At 32.8% G+C, this 22,263-nt stretch overlaps 1 protein-coding gene across 1 annotated transcript; it reads left to right on the top strand.

Annotated features, from left to right (window-relative positions):
* The first annotated feature begins 330 nt into the window (after nt 1-330).
* Nucleotides 331-965, top strand: LOC110647049 (uncharacterized). The gene is made up of 2 exons (XM_021800705.2): nt 331-423; nt 502-965. Exons 1-2 carry the CDS (start codon nt 351-353, stop codon nt 930-932), a joined length of 504 nt encoding a protein of 167 aa, XP_021656397.1. The 5' UTR covers nt 331-350; the 3' UTR covers nt 933-965.
* The last annotated feature ends 21,298 nt before the right edge of the window (nt 966-22,263 follow it).

Raw genomic sequence — 22,263 nt, forward strand, 5'->3', positions numbered from 1 at the left:
TAATTAATGCGAAGGAGATGGCATGTTGGGAATATCCAATTTCATTGATTGGATTATTTTTCATTAATTTGTTTACCAAACTAAGAAATTTGATGTTACTGGAATTTTCAAGTAAAGTTGAGAATTAAAATATGAAAAGCAAAGCTAAACCAAAAAGTTTATGACCTCTAAAATAAGTTGTTCTAGAAAGTCAAAGTTAAAATGTTGCACCAAAAGTCAGCGCTGTTATTCTAAATTTTCAAATTGGCAAGTAGGCCTCACACAAAATAATATAAAATGACTAGGACTAGTCATTGAGCATATTAATATAATAACTCTCTCACTGCGATGACTCCGTGTATATATGGAAGATGCGCGCGCAATTTTCAGCTGTGCAGGTGCAGCTGAATACCCCGCGTAAAATAGGCAGGCTGCCGAGGAAAGGTTTGCTCCTCATTTTAATTTTTCTTTGAATATTATTATAATCATTCTCTTTTACACGTGCTATCTATGGATTTGCAGATTATACACGAGCAACAATGTCGTCTAAGAGGAGAGGAAAAGCGAAATTGCTGGAAACGTTAAAGGAAAAAGTCGGAGAATTAATGGATGCAATACACAACATTGAGGACCACCACCATCTAACGCATGAGAAAATCGACGACCTGCAAGATATCATAAAGAAAACTAGTAATTATATTGAACGATTGAGGAAGGCCATGGAGCCTCCACAACGAGGCAGCGAACAGAACCAGGGAACACCTCCTACAAAAAAGGCAGAGGCTAAAACTGAAGAGAGTCCCAAGAGCGAAATTGTTAATGAAAAGATAAAAAAGCGTACAAGCAGTCAAGTTCAACAGAATGATGATGATGCTCCATCTCGAAAATATCAGAAGAAGAACGATGGTTCCCCAACAACAATGGATTGCTTAGGACGACCGCCATCCCCCTGAAGATCCTTTGGCTTTATACATATAAATAAATAAATAAATAAATAATATATATATATATATATATATATATATATATATATATATATATATATATATATATATATATATTTTTTTTTTTTTTTCATGTTCTGTTTTTGGATTTTTGTCAAATCAAATAAAATTGTGTGCATTGACTGTTGGTATATGGCATTGTAGCGAATTGGTTGGTTGCATATGCAGTGTTGTTGTCCATACAATTTACATATTAATTTAATAAATATTATTATTATTATTATTATTATTATTATTATTATTATTATTATTATTCATGGGTCTAATAGTTTTGTAATGAAATTATAATATTACTACAATTATGAGACTTTTATTGCATTAAAGTATAATATCTAAATATTTCTAATTGATGCTTTATTAAAACTGGATATAATATGATCGGTTGAGACTAACAAGTTCAATATATTAATTTGTTCGAGGTATCCCTATGTATTATACTCAGAGCTCATATGAGCTTAATTTTAATGACAAAAAAATTTGAAGGAATGATACTTAACCATTATGCAAAATATATATTTCAAGCGATGGCAGGTTAGCTTATACGAAAAAAAAAAAAAAAAAGTGCCCGCAGGTTAGCTGTCAAAGCCTAAGGAATTCAAAGGAATAAAGTTGCTTGATGTAAAAAGGGCTTGAAGCATATAATTGAAGTATGCAGAATATCAAAAAGGCCATCTATTTTTATTTTTATAGGATTTTGTAAGAATGTACAGGATAAATTGGCCAAGAAAACCATCTTGCTATAAATATTTTTCAAATTTAAGGTTTAGAACAAGTTTTACGCATCATGGTTAATATTTTTGAAGCCCCAAAATGAATTGTTAAAAGCCATTTTGAAACCTCAAAAGTTGAGAAACAGAAGCTAAATGTGAGCGGCTTCATATCATTCTGATCTGTTTTATGCCATTTTCTTATAATATTACTATGGTACTTAAGAATACGCCATGAAAGTGAAGGATTAATTGGAGTTTCCATCCAAATAATCAATTAAAGAAACATTATTTTTGTTTATTTTGAAAGATAAGTTGTAACGCCCTCACCATAGGTAGTCCGTACATTTTACTATTCCGACGACTAATGTCTGTTCGGACAGTTAGGATGTCTGGAACTGCATTTAAACTATAATGAGGAGGTATAAATTAATGAAATAAATATTAAAAAGAAATATAGGAAAAATTTTGAGAAATAAAATAAAATTTAGAGAATTTATAAATTGGTACAAAAATAATAAAAACAATCCAATATGCACTACTAAGGGCATTTTGGTCATTTCACCCCTAAAGGTGAATTTTGACCTAAATGTCAAATTAAAAATTTAGAGAATTAAAATAATTAGTATGAATTAAAACTTTATAAATTGAATTAGAAAAGAAAGAAGAAGAAAAGAAAAGAAAAGAAAAGAAAGGAAAAGAAAAGAAAAGAAAAGAAAAGAAAAGCTTATGAAAATTTTAAACAAATTAAGCACACATATAAATATATAAATATAAAGCATAAGAGACAAAACTCACCAACTAAAGTCATCTTCTCCATCTCTTCCCTCTCTCTTTGCCATCCACCCTAGTCCCCATTTCCCTCCATTTTTGTCAAGCTTTCAAGCTTGATTTCCCAAGCTTCCACACACCAAAACCCATAGTCCCCTTCACAAAAAATACTCCCCACACCCTAAGGAAGCTATAGATGCCCATAAAGAGGAGAAAAGTTGAAGTTTAGGAAGCTTGAAGTTGGGTCACCACAAAGGTTAGTGCTTTAAATTTTAAATCTCTTTTTTAAGCATGAATATCATGCTAAATCAAGTGAAAATTTGCATGAAATTGAAAAGAAAATTTGAAGGAAAGAACCCTTGATTTTTGGCAGCCATGGAACTTAAGGTCTGTTGCTTTTAAGTAATGAAAAAAGGTTCCATGAGAATGTGTGATGAATTGAAATGGTTGGAAGTTTGATTGTGTAGTGTTTGTGTAAATTTGAAACTTTGAAAACTAGGGTTTGTGTAAATGTTGAGGACTTTGTGTAAAATATTGACATTGACCTATTGAGTTGAGATTGTTGCTTATAGAAGTGTATTGGATACAAATTGAAGTAAGGAAGTTGAAGGAATTGAGTTATTGGGAGTGTTCAATTTTCTGCAGGTTTGGACTCAATGAGTCTAGTGGGTTTATTGACCCATAACTGAAAATGTGTAACTCCAATTGGTATGAGGCCAATTGAAGGTGAAAATAGACTCAAAATAGTCCATTTTTCATGTAGACACCATGCCCAAATTTTGTCAAAATCATGACCAATTCTCTGCCCAAAACTGGATGACCAAACACTAAAATCCAGAAAATAACCAAATGAACAGTCATTTGGTCATAACTCTCTCTATACTGGTCCAAATGACCTAAAATTTATATCAATGGAAAGCTTAGACATAGGGCTACACTTTTCATGAAGACCACTTGACCCAGTTTTGCATTTAACCAAGTCAAATTGTTAGCACAATTTGGGTCACTAAAACTGCCAACCCAGAAATAGACCAAAACACTGTTCCTTTGGTATGCTTGACCAGTTTTGGCAAAAATGCCATAACTTGGTCTCCAAAGTTGAAAATTGAGTGAAACTAGTGCAGAAAGTTTTATAAGACATATCTGAACAATTTTTATGTTTTGACCAAGCTCCAAAACCCATTGCATCCTAGGGAAAATATTAGCCAGAGTTAGGAATTGAAATCTGAAAGATGTTAAGTTGAACCCAGAATGCCATTTGATACCCGTGTGCTTATTTAGCCATAACTTCCACTAGGAAATTCCATTTGAGATGTGACAATATGATCTGGAAACATGATACTTAGGGCTACAACATTGATTTAGAAACCTTTGCCAAATTCTAAGTTTAAAAATCCTAAAAGGAGGGTCAAACATACTGCCCTGAAGTTTTACTATTGCCTTTATAGGATTAAGAGTCCAGGTCAATACATTGACCATAACTCACTATACTAAGCTTGAAAAATTATAAAATTGTACCTGGGAGTCCCTAAGACATAGAGGAACATATCTTGTGAAGGAACCTAAGTCTAAAAATGACCATAAAATGATCAAATGACTGGTCAAATTTTATTGACCAGGAATTGTAAATTCTGGACAGCTTAGAGGCAAAGGGACCAGTTATGGTATTTTGATCATAACTTGAGTTTTATAACCCCAAATTCAGTGATTCAAAAACTAAAATTCAAGTTTAAACATAGAGGAGCATTTGTTATGAAGGAAGTGTGACCAAATAGATATCCTAACCTAGTCAAATTCCTAGATAAAGATAACACATAAAAATAAATCTAAAAAAAGGTTCATGGGAAAAATGCTATACATGGTGATTAAAATACTCATAAGGCTAATTAAATATTAAAAATGATATGAATATGTAAATTGGGACTAATGTCCTATTAATATGAAATTAATGGTACCACTGAACAGTATCAGAAAATAGTAACAGTGAATAGTACTAAAATAATTAAAAATGTTTAATTGCCCATAGTATGTATATAGTTGGATTAATTGGTATACCAATTAGGGACCACAGATAGTAGTACTGCTTACAGAGCAAATCATGAACTGACAATATATGTCTGGTATGATTGTTCTACAAGCTATATGTTAGTAGTATGCCCTATAGCATATCATTTAGTATGTATCTTGTATATATTTTATTAATAAAATGCATTTTCACTTTTCCATTTACATAATATATTTATGTGTTATAGAAAAGGTCCATTGATATTTTGTTAGAAATATTATTCTTAAGTTGTTAAGAATATGAGTGATAGTATTTCTAGCATAAAGTATCATAAATTGGTTCATAATCCAGGATACTTCACAGTAAGGATATGACTTATCCAGAAAGATTATAATCATGTTTGTTCCCAATGTATTTATATGAGATATAAATAAGATAGAATGGTGAGTCTCATGCCATATAACAAATATGATAGGCACTTATGTATGGTAAGTAGGCCGAACCAGTGACATTTATGACAAGCACATAGAGTTTACTCTTGTTAATACATTGTCATAAATCATATCAGTGCATATAATCTTTAGACCTGAGATAGCACAGTTATCTTGTATATAGGTGGTTTGAGTTTGATACTGCTTTCATACTTGTACTGTGTATGGATATATGGGCATGTGTTGGCTCCTACTAGTTATATATGGAGGTAGGTGTTACCCTAAGTAAATAGGGATAAAATCCAATGTTCATTTAATTGTTCTTGATATTTCAAGTTCCTAGTCAGGACAGAAAAATTTAATCAGAAAAGAGTTTCTAATGAGAAAATCTTTTTAATCAAGAACTGGAATTAAAAGAGAACATAATATTCATAGCAAATGGGGTTTGACATAAACCATAACTCCAGCTCGAATTGGGATTTTGTAACAGAGAGATTTAAGTGCATAGTAACATATAATTATAGGTTCATTTATGGTAAACCTTATTACTAATTGGGTGGCTATGGCATGTTATGCTAGGTGTTAACCATAGTCTATGAGCTACATAAAATGATTTAGAGAAATCATTTATGGTAAGAAAGAGTTCTGATGATATTAAGAGTTGATATCATATCTCATTGCCAATTAGTGATGAGCCTAGCAAGTCACACATATACATAAGTAATCACCAAATTAAATATGATTTAATTAATTAATTAAAGAGTTTAATTGATTAATTAAATAAGTTTGGTTTGCAATTAGATTGCAAAGTCCCTGGCATGGGTTGAAACCAAATCTAGGTTAATGGATGTATAGTATAAGTTAAATTTTTATTTAAAAAGTTTAAATATGAATTTAATAATGAGAAATTAATTAATAGAGATTGATTAATTAATTTATATTTGATATAAATTGATTAGAAGAAGAGAAATAATTATTTTAGGTTGAGAACTTAAAATTAAGACACAGGGGTATTTTGGTCATTTCATAGAGTGACATGTGGCACCATGAGATGGTGACACATGGCACTACACATAAGCTTGCCATATGTCTTTTAATCATGTAAAATGATTAAAGTCAAGATTAAATATAGGTTTGACACTTGGCACAATGTGATTGGGTCAATTAAACCTAGAGCCAATCAAAAGGTGACATGTGGCAAGGGTTTTAAGTGGTGACCTAGCTATATAAGGGAAAGGATGAAAAAGAAAAATACAATCTGCTCAGTCATCCAAAGGTGCCACCACCCTTGCCTTGCTCTCCCTCTCATCTTCTTCATCTCTCATCAATTCAAAGAGATTTCCCAATAATCTCTTGAATTAAAAATACTAGAAATTGTTTCTAGTGTCCTGTTTACATCTGTAATCTCTCAAAAGGCAAAACTTAATTTTCTAATTGATTGAAAAAGCTTTAGAAGCTGTTCAAGGGGCTGCAATTGGTGATCTTGGTGTTGACAAGCTAGAGGGACAACGTCTGGTATCCTAGGCGCATCCCAAAGGTGCCAAACACACTGCAGTGCATAAAAAAGGTTAGTGCACTTGTTCTTGATCTAATCTAGGGTTCTTATGAATTAATATGTTAATTCTAAAATCTTAAATGGCAAATGTAGATCTAAAAATATATTAAAAGAGTTTTAATATGCTGTTTATCATTGAAATCAAATAGATAAAAATAAATCTTGCATTATGCATGTGACCCTAGATGAAAATTTTTTGAATTTAATGATCTAAACTTATGTTTTTCATGCTTCCGCTCCTATAATTGGTATCAGAGCCACTATATTTGCCATTTAGATTGTTGATTATATGATTTAATTGTGTATTTTGATCATGAGATCAAAAGTTCATTGCTGGTTGCAAAGCAAGGTGGCGGCATGTTTGTTGAACACCATGGTGATGCACCATAATAGTGCGCAAAGGTAAATGGATGGTGAATGTGCAATTGTTGTATGATCTAAGGTCCATTTTTTGTCTAATTAAATTATTTAATTAGAAATATAATCACACAATTAAATTTGTTTGAATATGATTCAAATCTCAATTAAGTTTGTTTGAATGTGATTCAAATCTGAATTTTTAAATTTGTTTGAATATGATTCAAATTTGAATTTTTAAATTTGTTTGAATATGATTCAAATCTGAATTTTTAAATTTGTTTGAATGTGATTCAAATCTAAATTTTTAAATTTTTTTGAATTATATTCAAATCTAGATTTTTAAGTTGAATATGAGATAGTCAATTTAATTTAAGTATGTATATTTTATTTAATTGTTAAATAGTGGTATGCATGATGGATGATCATGGACTATAAAAGACCAATGTGATTGGATTTATTTCTTTTATATTTCTTTGGGTTGTAAATTAATTAATTTATTTTAATTTATTTTGGGCATGTATTATAAAGGTTGTAATATTTTTGGATTGTAATTTCATTTATTTAGTTCTTGTAAATTCGCCTTGGTATGCCTAGGATTACTATGTAATTGGATTGCAAGAAGATCAAGGATTTCAAGAGCATTGGTGGGACCAGTGGAAGGAATTCAAGATTAAGTGTTGATTATGTACTCCTTCAGCAACTCTTGTAATATGAATAAATGAAATGCACCTAGGGATGCCCTGATTCAATTCTTGGTGGCTCAGAATTGAATCCCTTAGAAAGTCCATGATCATACCATATTTATTATCCATGAATGCATGAGATGTATGGGAATGTATGCAAGTAAATGATATATGCATGCTAATTGGATAATGTGCAAAGTGAGACCTTAATAGTAAATAGGACGACCACAAAATCTTCCAACACAAATGATTAAGTTGGATATGGTATAATTAAAATAATTATAACATAGGCCCTCCATTGGGGCAATTATTTTAAGAAATTTTAAATAGTTACATATGATGCAATTAATTTAAGAGATTTTCTTAGGAATAATTGTTAAGCATGAGATATTGTAAATATGTAAATGGTTTGGTGGCCAATATTGGATGTACCTGAGGACATTAAAATTATTTGCATAATTACTGGCTCAATATGATCAACTTAACTAATACAAGATAAGTCAACAATGGATGTACCTGAGATTTTGAGCATTAGGGGCTAAGTAAAGGATTGAATCGCACATGAGATGTGATGGGCAAAGAGTTGCTCACTTATAGTTTATTGTAATTCCAATAATGGATGTACCTGAGGATGATTAATAGGATTATAAGAATTCAATCACCCACAAGAAATCCATCCAACTAGGATTTCCGTTTTCTACTTTGGAAGTGTAGGATTCGCTAAGTTAGTGGGAGGACCAATTTGATTAAAAGACCATAATCATTTTGGTTAATTACATGATATATTTACTAATTAATCTGATTATTTTCTGCAGTTAATTTTCTGATAATAATGAGCACACCACAACCACCACCATCCAATATCCTTGCAAGCATACTTGATCGTAATAGGTTGACAGGACCTAATCTATCTGATTGGCTAAGAAATTTGAAACTTGTCCTGAACCTTGAACATATAGGATATGTTCTAGACTCAAATGTTCCTGGTCCCTTACCTCCAGAGGCCACTCAAGAGGAACATGAAACTTTGGACAAATGGAAGGAGTATGATATGAGAGCTAAGTGTTACATGCTTGCTTCTATGAGTTATGAGTTATAAAAGCAGCATGACAACATACAGAGTGCGAGTGAGATCCTCCTTCATCTACAAGAGTTGTATGGTGAGCACAGTAGGAATGCTAGGTATGAGATATCTAGACAGTTGTTTCGCATGAGGATGTCTGAGGGACAGAATGTTGGAGATCATGTCCACAAGATGATTCGACTGATTGAGCAGTTGGAACATCTTGACTTTAACATGGACTTCCAACTGCAGACGGATTTGATCCTTCAGTCCCTTCTTGAGTAATTTGGGAATTTTGTGACAAATTTTCATATGACTAAACAGGAATGCACCTTGGCTGATTTACTCAACATGCTAGTTATTACCCAAAAGAATATACCGGGCAAAAAAGGAATAGAGGTAGCTTTGATTGCATTTTCTTCTGCTGGAAAGTCCAACAAGAAGAAGGGCAATAAGAAAAAGAAACCTCAGATTCCTAGTCCTTCCAAGAAGATAGCTAAACAGAAAAGGAAGATTAAAGTTGATGGAGGCAAAGGAAAGTGTTTCCACTGCCAGCAGGATGGGCATTGGAAAAGGAACTGCCTAGAGTATAGCAATCTAAAAGAATGTAATGCCATAGTGAAAATCAACTCAAGTTCAAAATATATTTGGCACTTAAGATTAGGTCATGTTGCAGAAGATAGAATTGCAAAGCTAGAGAAAATGGGGATTTTATCTTCATTGGGTTCTGGACCTACTTCAACTTATGAATCCTGCCTTCAGGGCAAAATGACTAGATCACTCTTCGTTCGATAAGGACTAAGAGCTAAAATATTTTGGAACTAATACATATTAATGTATGTGGTCCATTTAAAGAAATGGCTAGAGGCGGTTTTCATTATTTTATTACCTTTACTGATGATAAATCAAGGTTTGGGTATTTGTATTTGATGAAATACAAACATGAATCCTTTGAAAAGTTCAAAGAATTTAAATCTAAAGTAGAAAATCAAACAAGAAAAAGTATTAAAGCTCTTTGATCAGATCGTGGAGGTAAATACTTGAGTATTGAATTTGATGAATACTTGAAAGAGCATGGCATTATTTCCCAGCTGACTCCTCCAGGAACACCACAGCTGAATGGTGTATCTGAAAGGAGAAATCGTACCTTATTGGATATGATATGTAGTATGATGAGCTATACTGATATGCCAATTTCTTTTTGGGGATTTGCATTAGAATCAGCTTTGCATATTCTGAATAGGATTCCATCAAAATCAGTATCTTCCACACCTTACGAGATATGGCATGGAAGAAAACCAAGTCTTAAGAATGTTAAGATTTGGGGTTGTCCAGCTTATATCAAGAAGCTAAACACTAGTAAATTGGAAACCAGATCAGAAAAGGGTCGATTTGTTGGATACCCAAAAGATAGTTTTGGATATTATTTTTATTTGCCTACATCACAAAAGGTTGTGGTAAGTAGAGATGCCACATTTCTTGAACAACAGTTTGTTCAAGAAGGAGGCGAAGGAAGGCAAATAGAGTTAGAATTGGAGAATTCTGATCAACCAATAGATCAGATGGATATAGATCCATCTTGTCAACCTACACCTATTGAAGAAACATCTACAGCTATTCCTCATAGATCAACCAGGGTATCTCACCCACCAGTGAGATATGGTTTCCTTCATGAAGAAGAACAAGAGTTGTCTACTCATGAAGAAGTAGATCATGGAGATGATCCACTTACCTATGAAGAAGCTATATCAGATATAGACTCTTCAAAATGGATTGATGCTATGAAATCCGAGATTGATTCCATGTATAAGAATCAAGTTTGGGATCTTGTTTACCCACCTAAAGGTATTGTACCTATAGGGAACAAATGGGTTTTCAAGAAGAAAATTCGTTTTGATGGAAAGGTAGAGACCTATAAAGCAAGGCTAGTAGCGAAAGGGTTTCGCCAAAGGTAAGGAATCAACTATGAGGAGACTTTCTCGCCTATTGCCATGCTTAAATCCATTAGGATTCTATTAGCAATAGCTACATACTATGATTATGAGATTTGGCAGATGGATGTTAAAACAGCTTTTCTCAATGGATACATTGAAGAAAACATTTTCATGGATCAACCTAGAGGTTTTGAATCCCAAGATGGTTCCAAAGTGTGCAAGCTAAAGCGATCCATTTATGGGTTAAAACAAGCTTCGAGGAGTTGGAACATTCGTTTTGATGAAGCGATTAAGTCATTTGGTGTTATCAAAAATGAGGATGAGCCATGTGTATATAAGAAGGTTAGTGATAGTGCTATCACCTTCCTTGTCTTATATGTGGATGATATTTTGTTGATAGGTAATGGCACAGGTATGTTGACAACTGTATAGGCATGGTTGTCAAATACATTCTCCATGAAAGACTTAGGGGAGGCAACCTCTATTCTTGGGATTCGCATCAATAGAGATAGAGCAAAAAGAATAATTGGTTTATCTCAAAGTCTATACTTGGAAAAGGTGTTAAAGAGGTTTAACATGCTTGATTCCAAGAGAGGATTGTTGCCAGTGAGATATGGTATCCACCTTTCTAAAGAGATGTCTCCAAATACACCTGAAGAAAGAGATAAAATGGCCAGGATTCCATATGCTTCGGCTATTGGAAGTTTGATGTATACAATGCTGTGTACTAGGCCGGATATCGCATATGCTGTTAGTATGACTAGCAGGTATCAATCCAATCCAGGTTTGGAACATTGAATAGCTATCAAGAATATCCTTAAGTTCTTGAGAAGAACTAAGGATTTATTCTTGATATATGGAGGTGGTGACTTGCAATTGGATGGTTATACTGATTCTAATTTCCAATCAGATATCGATGATAGAAAGTCTACTCTGGATATGTGTTCATTTGTAATAGAGGTGCAATCAGTTGGAAGAGTTCCAGGCAGAGTATGACTGCTAGTTCTACTACAGAGGCCGAGTATATTGCTGCATTAGATGCTGCAAAAGAAGCTGTTTGGATATAAGGAACCCCAGTCTCACTAGAAATTCAAACACATAGAAATGCGTCACCACATTATCAGAGAAATAGATGGGCGAAGCGATGTAGCCATGTAGAAAATAGCATCAGTCGAAAATCCAGCTGATTCATTCACTAAGCCTATGTCACAAACTCAGCTAGACCGACATCTTGAGAAGATAGGTCTAAGATATTGTAATGAATGGCTCTAGTGCTAGTGGGAGATTGTTAGTAGTATGACCTAGAGCACATCATTTAGTATGTATCTTGTATATATTTTATTAATAAAAGGCATTTTCACTTTTCCGTTTACATAATATATTTATGTGTAATAGAAAAGGTCCATTGATATTTTATTAGAAATATTATTCTTAAGTTGTTAAGAATATGAGTGACAGTATTTCTAGCACAAAGCATCATAAATTGGTTCACAATCGAGGATACTTCACAATAAGGACATGACTTATCCAGAAAGATTGTAATCATGTTTGTTCCTAATGTATTTATATGAGATATAAATAAGATAGAATGGTGAGTCTCATGCCATATAACAAACATGATAGGCACTTATGTATGATAAGTAGGCCGAACCAGTGACATTTATGACAAGCACATGGAGTTTACTCTTGTCAATGTATTGTCATAAATCATATCAGTGCATATAATCTTTACACTTGAGATAGCACAATTATCTTGTATATAGGTGGTTTGAGTTTGATACTGCTTTCAGACTTGTACTGTGTATGGCTATATGGGCATGTGTTACCCTAAGTAAATAGGGAAAAAATCCTATGTTCATTTAATTATTCTTGATGTTTCAAGTTCCTGGTCAGGACAGATAGATTTAATCAGAAAAGTGTTTCTGATGAGAAAATCTTTTTAATCAAGAACTGGAATTAAAAGAGAACATAATATTCATAGCAAATGGGGTTTGACATAAACTATGACTCCAGCTCGAATTGGGATTTTGTAACAGAGAGATTCTAGTGCATGGTAACATATGATTATAGGTTCATTTATGATAAACCTTATTACTAATTGGGTGGCCATGGCATGTTATGCTAGGTGTTAACCATAGTCTATGAGCTGTATAAAATGATTTAGAGAAATCATTTATGATAAGAAAGAGTTCTGATGATATTAAGAGTTGATATCATATCTCATTGCCAATTAGTGATGAGCCTAGTAAGTCACACACATACACAAGTAATCACCAAGTTAAATATAATTTAATTAATTAATTAAAGAGTTTAATTGATTAATTAAATAGGTTTGGTTTGCAATAAGATTGCAAAGTCACTAGCATGGCTTGAAACCAAATCTAGGTTAATGGATGTATAGTATAAGTTAAATTTATATTTAAAGTGTTTAAATATAAATTTAATAATGAGAAATTAATTAACAGAGATTAATTAATTAATTTATATTTGATATAAATTGATTAGAATAAGATAAATAATTATTTTGGGTTGAGAACTCAAAATTAAGACACAAGGGTATTTTGGTCATTTCACAGAGTAACATGTGGCACCATGAGATGGTGACACATGGCACTACACATAAGCTTCTCATATGTCTTTTAATCATGTAAGATGATTAAAGTCAAGATTAAATGTAGGTTTAACACTTGGCACAATGTGATTGGGTCAATTAAACCTAGAGCCAATCAGAAGGTGTCATGTGGCAAGGGTTTTAAGTGGTGACCTAGCTATATAAGGGAAATGATGAAAAAGAAAAATACAATCTGCTCATTCATCCAAAGGTGCCACCACCCTTGCCTTGCTCTCCCTCTCATCTTCTTCATCTCTCATCAATTCAAAGAGATTTCCCAATAATCTCTTGAATTAAAAATACTAGAAATCATTTCTAGTATCCTGTTTACATCTGTAATCTCTCAAAAGGCAAAACTTGATTTTCTAATTGATTGGAAAAGCTTTAGAAGCTGTTCAAGGGGCTGTCATTGGTGATCTTAGTGTGGACAAGCTAGAGGGACAACATCTGATGTCCAAGGCACATCCCAAAGGTTCCAAACACACTGCAGTGCATCAAAAAAGTTAATGCACTTGTTCTTGATCTAATCTAGGGTTCTTATGAATTAATCTGTTAATTCTAAAATCTTAAATGGTAAATGTAGATCCAAAAATATATTAAAAGAGTTTTAATATGTTGTTTATCATTGAAATCAAATAGATAAAAATGAATCTTGCATGATGCATATGACCTTAGATGAAAAATTTTTGAATTTATTGATCTAAATTTATGTTTTTCATGCTTCCACTCCTACACTATATGCCTACTTACTGGCTATTGTGCCTACTTTATTTCTGGCTTTACAAGCTTGACAGTGGGTCTCGTGCTCGGCAGTTGGCCTCGTGCCTGACAGACATATACTGGATAGACATATGGCTGTCTAACCAGTATACACCCGTGCATCCAGCTTTTATAATTTATTGTAGGTTTTTTGGGCACTGATAAAAATTAATTAAAACTTAAAATATAATAAGTAATCATAAAAGATCCCGATAACGTTAATTATTTCCAAAGAGTAATAAAAATGTAAAAGACCCAGAAATTACGATTTGCATATATTAATTCAATTGTTTAATTATTGTTATTATAAATTATGCACCACTAAGTGTTATACTTAGCGCGTTGGTTTTCCATCGCGTAGGTACTGAAGATCACACCGCCACAAAGAGTGTTCTGGACAGAGTTCGACGGATCGCCACCCACTGCAGTCACCTCACCAGTCTTTTGTATTTTGATAGGGCCCATATATAAACTAGTATTTTCGTTCATTATGTCTAGTCATGATGTATTTCATTTTGGACTTGTAATTAAAATTGAGATTGAAATAAAAACTTGTAATTTATTATCTATGAATTTCCATATGAATGCAATAAATGATACTTCATTTTGAGATCTTATAAATAGTTGTGAATGATATGATAAAAGAGAACATGATAGGGAAATGTGTGAAATGAATATGGACATGTTAACAGGTGATTAGTGAAAACCCGTCAGATGCTAATAAAACAGGAGAGGCTCTGCTCGGGTCTCCACAGAAATAAGATATATAAAAAAAATATATTCTACACATAAATTACCTTATTTAAATGACATTAAAATTTACAATAGACACAACAAGACAAGATAGGGTATTCCGACACTGAATGTGACACTTCTTGCTCGGCTATACAGTGAACAGATAAGGAGCGTCACATAAGTGGCTACTCAACACCTTGTGGAGTTTCACTATCTTTCATCACCATGAGCCCAATACTCTAGGTTAACGATAGTGATATAAAAAAGCAAACGTGTTAGGTATCATTTTCTCTCGAATTTAACAAAAGCAATATTAAATGCCTCCATCTGATCTCACTATTAAGCCTAACTTATATTTACCACTAACTGTCTTTGAACAAGCAAATGCATTGTCATTTAAATCATGCAATTGCACACACACAATTTTCTTCTAAGGCACATGCATATTTGTAACGTCCAAAAAAAGTTAACGATAAAATAACTGAATGATTAATGAAAAATCCTACTAATGTATTTCAGCCGTAGGTACTATTTTCGAGATTAAATCTTGAAAGTGTGTTATTGCTGTGAAAATGTAAATTAGGTAATAATTAAAAGAATAATATATAAAGAATTAACATTATTATGTATTAAGATACCCAAGCTTAGTGTGGCAAAATATAACAAAATAGGAATATGAGGCTACATAACTGAAAAGAATTAGAATTAAGGTACTAATTGTATTCACTACGAGATATATATATATATATATCCATCAAATAATTTTTTTAAAGTAATTATTGATATTTTACCATCAATAAAAAGGTGTTGGGAGAATTAAAATTTAAATCAATTTTTACTGATAAAACGCCGATGATTACTAATAAAAAATTTACTGAAATATTATTTCAAAGGTAAAATTGAAGCAAAAGATAGGCAGTATAGATAGTGACAAATAATAAGATATACCGTTCAAGTAATGTGTAGGTAATTACAAGCCATAATGAATTTGGTAATAAAATTAAATTGAAAATAAAAAATAAAATTTTAAATTACCAAAAAAAAAAATACCAACCACTGGAAATGATTGGGAATTCTAGGTTACAGTGAATTTGATAGATAAAATTAAACAAAAATAAAAATAAAATTTTAAAATAACAAACAAATATATCAACCACTAAAAATAGTTAGTATTTACTGACCATGATGAATTTGATCTTTAAAATTAAACAGAAAACAAAAAAATGAAATTTTAAATAAGAAAAAAAATCCAAATCAACCCTAAACTTTTCGTGGAGGACCAAATTGGTCCAAATCGACCTTTTAGCTCAAATAAACTTAGAATTGTCCAATAAAGGCCAAATAAGTCCAACTTTCAGGCATGTAAATTACACGCCTAATGAAAGAGAGTATGAGATATTTAAAAAAAAAAAAAGAAGAAAAAAGAAAAAAGAAAAACAATGTTGTAAAGAGAAAAAAAAAAAATTGCATTGGTTCAACTGCCTTAGTGGCTTAATTATGGGTTTAATCTGCATAAAGTAACTAAAAAAGTATGAGCAGAATTCATGCTTGTGGTCCTGTTGGTTTTGAAGGATTGCTAACAACAAGATGAATTCTAGGAGGCAATGGACAAGTAATGGATGGTGATCATTGAAAAAAGAAGAAAACGATTGAGGCTTTGGCATTCACCGAAAATATCAATGGTGCCTCCATTTATTAGTTCTTATCCCGTGCTGTTTTAATATCTCCCACCATCACTTCTTGTTATTACTATATAATCTTTCCTTGGGCAGTTTATATATCCATCTTATTTCTTTCATGACCTGATAATAACTAAAAACTGCAGTTTATTAGTAAAAATAAAGTAATTGAAAGCAAATTTTGTAGCTAAAGCCACAACCCAAAACAAATAAAGCTTATTATTATCAAAGCTTAATCCACGATCAACGAAACTCCTACCTTAAAACCACCATGACAATAAGTAAAAGATTTTCCAATTCGTATTCCGAGGAAAATTCCTAATCCATGGGATTATGAAAAAAAGCCAATGCCAACAACTCAAGTAACACCAAAACATTAATGCCACCTCAATAAATTCTCCCATAGAACACCCCAAGGCCCAAGCACAATAATCCACCCAGCAGCAGCCACACCTTCCAAAAACATTCTAACCATACGCCACGTCGCCTCTTTAGAAACCAAATTATACCGCATTCCTAAATCCAGCAAAGACTGCAAGAACCACTATCCACTCCAAGTAAAGAATAGAATCAAAACCCGAACCTAAACACTTCAATCTTCCAATGCTGGCCATGGATACGATTTCTCCCCGCAGGCAACAATAGTCAAGAAATGCAGGAACAGTATCAGCATCACCAATAGCCTATCAAAACTTCTTAAAAAATTCCAAAACGACCTCTACTCCACAAGCCCCATCTTCCTTACATGTTTCTGCCTACTAGAAATTATTAAAAAATTGCTTCATACATGGATTGGCCACTTCAATTTGAGCAATTTTCGATGAAATCTTTGGAGCACAGTGTTGTCGAGATTATCTATATTGTTAGGAGGTGGAGTGGCTAAAGATATTTTCAGAAGAGAAGAAATTAGAAAGAGAGGGGGGAAATTAGAAAGAGAATAAGAGATTCATTCTTTTTTTATTATTCTCTTTGGGCATCACTAACAAACGCCCATGGTCTGTCCGAAGATGGACTTATTTGGCCTTTATTTTGATAGTATTGTGTTTTTTTAGCCAAAAAAACTATACCAACCTGTTAGAATGATGACTCAAAATTCTAATGGGATTTGAAGAGAGATATTTTCTTAATTTGAGTAGGAAAAATATTAATCAATAGAATAGAAGAATATTTTCTATAATGAGTAGAACTCTTATTTTAGTGTTATTCCTAAATTGAGTAGGACTCCTAATTAGATAAGGATTGAGGGAATTAACACTATAAATAGGAGAATGATGGAAAAGGTTGTGGCTTTCAACTCATGGAGTGAGGCTGTCGTCCATTACAGAGAGGGCTTTAACAATTGCTGCGGATTTGGCTCTGCCCATTGATGAGGGGCTTTTGCCCATTGCAGTGAAGAGAGGCTTCGGCTTAAGGTGGAGAAAGGACAAAGAATTTCAAGATGAAGGGATTCTTGTCCATTGGTAAGAGGGCTCTTACCCATATAGTTGAAGATACCCTTTGTGGTGTAGTGTTGTAATAGTAAATATATTGGGTTATTTCTAGAGGAGACTGAGAGGGACTAACTAATATATTTACTATAAGCAATTTGATGTAGTATTAATTCTCTTGGGTGTAATTTGGTTTGATGGGTAGTATAGCTATGAGCTTGTAATGATGATTTATTATTGTTGATAGTGGAAGATGGCATATCCGTAGATGTAACTCTATGTTGAGAGGGTGAACCACGTAAATATTGGTGTTTTGTATGTTTACTTTATTTCTTTGCAGTTTAAATGCTTTCGCAGTACATAACAAATTGATATCAGAGCATGGGGATGATCTTGATGAGTTTGGTTGAAGGTGGAGTTGTTGCGACATGTAGAAAATCGCACATGCAATAATGGTGATGGTGGAGAGTTGAAATTGGGGTGGAGCTCTTGATTCAAAATCAAGATGATGTATGAAGTGAAGATTTTTTGAAGAATGAAGCAAGTTACACCTAAGATGAAGATTGAAGAATTGATGATTTGAAGGGTTTAAGCTCAAGCATGGAGATTTGATGATTTGATGACACCCAAGAATTTGAGGTATGCAATGGTTGATAGATTTTGGGTCAAGGTGGAGATTGTTAGAATTATGACTCAAAATCCTAATGAGATTTGGAGAGAGATCTTTTCCTAATTTGAGTGGGAGAGAAATATTCCTCAATAGGATAGAGGAATATTTCCTATAATGAGTAGAACTCTTATTTTAGTGTTATTCCTAAATTTGAGTGGGACTCCTAATCAGATTAGGATTGAGAGAATTAAAACTATAAATAGGAGAATGATGGAAAAGGTTATTTGGGCTTTTCCCATTGAAGAGAGCGGCTTTTAGTTCATGGAGTGAAGCTATCACCCATTGTAGAGAGGGCTTTGCCAATTGCTGCAGATTTTGCTCTGCCCATTGATGAGGGGCTTTTGCCCATTGCAGTGAAGAGAGGCTTCGGCCTAGGGTACAGAAAGGACATGAAATTCAAGAGGAAGGGATTCTTGTCCATTGGTGAGAGGGCTCTTGCCCATATAGTTGGAAACACCCTTTGTGGTGTAGTGTTATAATAGTAAATATATTGGGTTATGTCTAGAGGAGACTAAGAGGGACTAACTAATATATTTACTATGAGCAGTTTGATGTAGTATTGATTCTCTTAGGTGTAATTGGATTGATGGGTAGTATAGCTATGAGCTTGTAATAATGATTTATTATTGTTGATAGTGGAAGATGGCATGCCCGTGGATGTAGCCCTATGTTAAGAGGGTGAACCACGTAAATATTAGTATTTTGTATGTTTATTTTTTTTTTTTTTTTACAGTTTATACGCTTCTGCAGCGCACAACACAATCACCCAAATGATTGGTAATTACCTATTATAATTAATTTGATATATAAAATTAAATAAAAAATAAAAAATAAAATTTTAAAATGCCAATAAAATATGCAAATCATTAGAATTGGTTGGTAATTACTACCATGATGAATTTAATCAGTAAAATTATTCAGAACATAAAAAAAAAAAAAAATTTAAAATGTCAAAAAAAAAGATCGACTACATGAAATGATTAGTAATTATTGACTATAAAGTATTTGGTCAATAAATAAATTTTAAAATGCCATAATCTCTCTTAAGCTTTTAAATTATCTCTCTGTGTGTGTGTGTGTGTGTGTGTGTGTGTATATATATATAAATATTTTGAATGTTCATCTCTCTCTCTTTAAACATTGAAGCTTTCAAAGGTTAATATTAGTGATATGCATTGAAACTTTCATTTTATGTTTATTTTTCCCTAAAGTTTAGAATTAAGTCCAAGTTTATGCCTTGCCCACCTACCTTGGCCGAATGGGCTTGAAGAAAGGCTTTATGGGGCTTGCTTTGTCTTGCTTGCTTCTAAAGCCTTCTTTGGCAAGGCCAATAGGGCTTCAAGAGAAAGCAATCCAAACAACAAATGCCCTCAAACCCTATCCTAAAATGGACCTCCTAAGCTTATTTTTTATGGAATTTTATTTTGTTATTTCTATTATCTTTCCTCAAAAACTAATTTATGAAAAGCATCCTTATTCATCTCTTTCAATGTTCACAAAAGCCTTGAAATCCTTCAAAATTCTCATTATTAGGTCCCTCAGTGCCTTAGATATGCAAGTGCTCAAGGTTACTATGGGTGGCTGGTTTGTCTTCTTGACCTAGTTTAGCTCTATGCTCCATCTTCTCATAACTCTACCATGGAGTTTGGATATTAATACCTAAGAAGCGAAGGATTGACTAGAATCGCCATTTAGATGATAATTAAGAAAAAAAATTAGAAGGGACATAGGCAACGACTCTACCCCTTGTAGAGGTCCACTGCCTTTCTATTTTTATGAGCTCAATAGCCTAAGTTCAACAGAATGGGAATGAAAGAGGGAAGGTGTTAGGCACCTTTTCTGCTTTAACTTACATTAGAATAAAGGTATATGACACCTTATCATTTTCTAATGATGGAATTTTTATAGTCAATGGAATATTCTAGCAGAATTCAAGTTTCAACAAATAGGGGTAATGGTGGTGGAAGGTGTATGTTTTTGTATAAATAAATGTATGTATGATGTGTTAAAAAAAATGTATTAATGGTTTTGACTAAAGAAAAGTTTTAAGTGTGATATGGGCAAAAGGAACTTTAGGAATCGAATGATAGGCTTTTGAGGCTTTTGGCAACTGAAGTCCTTTTTACTATTCAAATGACCATTTGGACAGAACGGACTCTAATAGCAAAAAACCAGGTTTTCTATAGCCAAAAGTCCCCTCGACAGCAAAGGTATATATATCACTCATTTCAATTAAATTTTTAAAGAAAAGTGATTCTTTGTTTCTTCCAAAACCTAATTGCATGCAAGGTTTTCACTTGAAATTTCCCTAATTTGGAGTTTTTTTAAAAGCTAAAAGTCTTGGATTAGTTGGAGAGCTCAAGAAATTAAAGGATTTTGATGATTTCTTCCATTCTCTCTCTCTCTCTCTACATTATTTCCAAAGGAGAAAGGTGATTTTTTCCTCTCTTAAAATGAAATTCCTACAAGTTTTTAATATGTGATTATGACTAGGAGAGTGTGGCTTGAATTAGAGGTGATTTTGAATTATTTTTGTATGGTTTTAAGTTTTTGGTTTTGGGAAAAAGGGTTGTATTTTGAGGTTTTGGATGAAAGTATGCTTTTTGTGTTGTGTTTTGGTGTTTTTGTTGTTAAATGAAGTGTTGTTTTTGCTTTTTGTCAAGTTTAAGTGTTTATGGACTTGAATGATTAGTTTTTTTAGTTAAATATAAGAATTTCTTGAACTATGTGAATGTTGAAGTTTGCGTGAACCTCAAATTTAGGTTCCCCTTCGTGCATGTGTTTTTGGAAGTTGTTCTTAAGTTGTTTAGGGTCTTAGTTATGTGTTGGAATGTTTGGATCGTATTTTAGGATCTTGGTATGAGTTTTTATACTTTTGGAAGAGAAGTTCTGCTATTTTTCTACCTGGAAATTCTAGAAATTCTTAGGTTCAATTATCGAAACCCTTGTTTCTATAGCCAAAGCATGTAGTTTCTCAAGAAAAAGTCTTGTGAAATTCCAAGTTTGATAGCCGAAGTCCCAAACTTCAGTAGCCGCAGTGCCTACTACCCAAAATAGACACCTAATGTTCAAGGGTTCGCCTAATGTTCAAGGGTTCGGTAACCGAAGTCTAAGACTCTTATAGCCAAACTTAGTTCTACTAGCTTTATTTCTCCTTTAGTTCTAAGTTTCCAAAACATGATTTTATGGTTTCTAAGGACCTAGAATAAGGTGTTTGATATGTTTATAGAGTTTTAGAGCCTTGTATAACTCCATAGGTTCTAATGTTTATAGGATCAAACTTAAGAGATTTAAGAAGTTAAAGATTTGAGGCTAGATACTATTCGTGTTAGGTGGTTGATATGCTATAAGAGGTAAGTAACTCTAACCTTGATAAATGTAAATTTATTAAATGTAATTCATAACCATCGACATTCATCATTTCATTGATGCTAAGGTGTATTTCATTGATATTAAGGTGTATCTAGAGCATGAATATGTTGTATTTTTTTTTTTTGCATAATTATAGTTGATGAATGATGAAATTTGGATGACCCACTAGTTCCCCCCTATGTTATGCATATGTTATGTTTATGATGTGATCATGCATGATCTGTAGTGGTAAACTAAGTAAGGCCTAATAAGTCCTTAGCGTACTACTTTTAAGTGAAAGTCATAAAGAGCCTTTGTAGGAGCCAAACATGTTGGATATTTTAAGTAGAAGTCCTAAGGAGCCTCTGTATGAACTGGGCATATTAGATCTGGTGAATCACAAATGACATGTCCATCTTATATGGATTATTTTTGACGTGAAAACTCATTTGAATGATGCATTGCATATGTATGAAATGAATGATATAATTAAATTGTATTGTTTAGTTTACTTACTGAGCTTTTGTAAGCTCACCCCT

This window comes from Hevea brasiliensis, chromosome 17, assembly GCF_030052815.1.
Source record: "Hevea brasiliensis isolate MT/VB/25A 57/8 chromosome 17, ASM3005281v1, whole genome shotgun sequence".
NCBI lineage: Eukaryota > Viridiplantae > Streptophyta > Magnoliopsida > Malpighiales > Euphorbiaceae > Hevea > Hevea brasiliensis.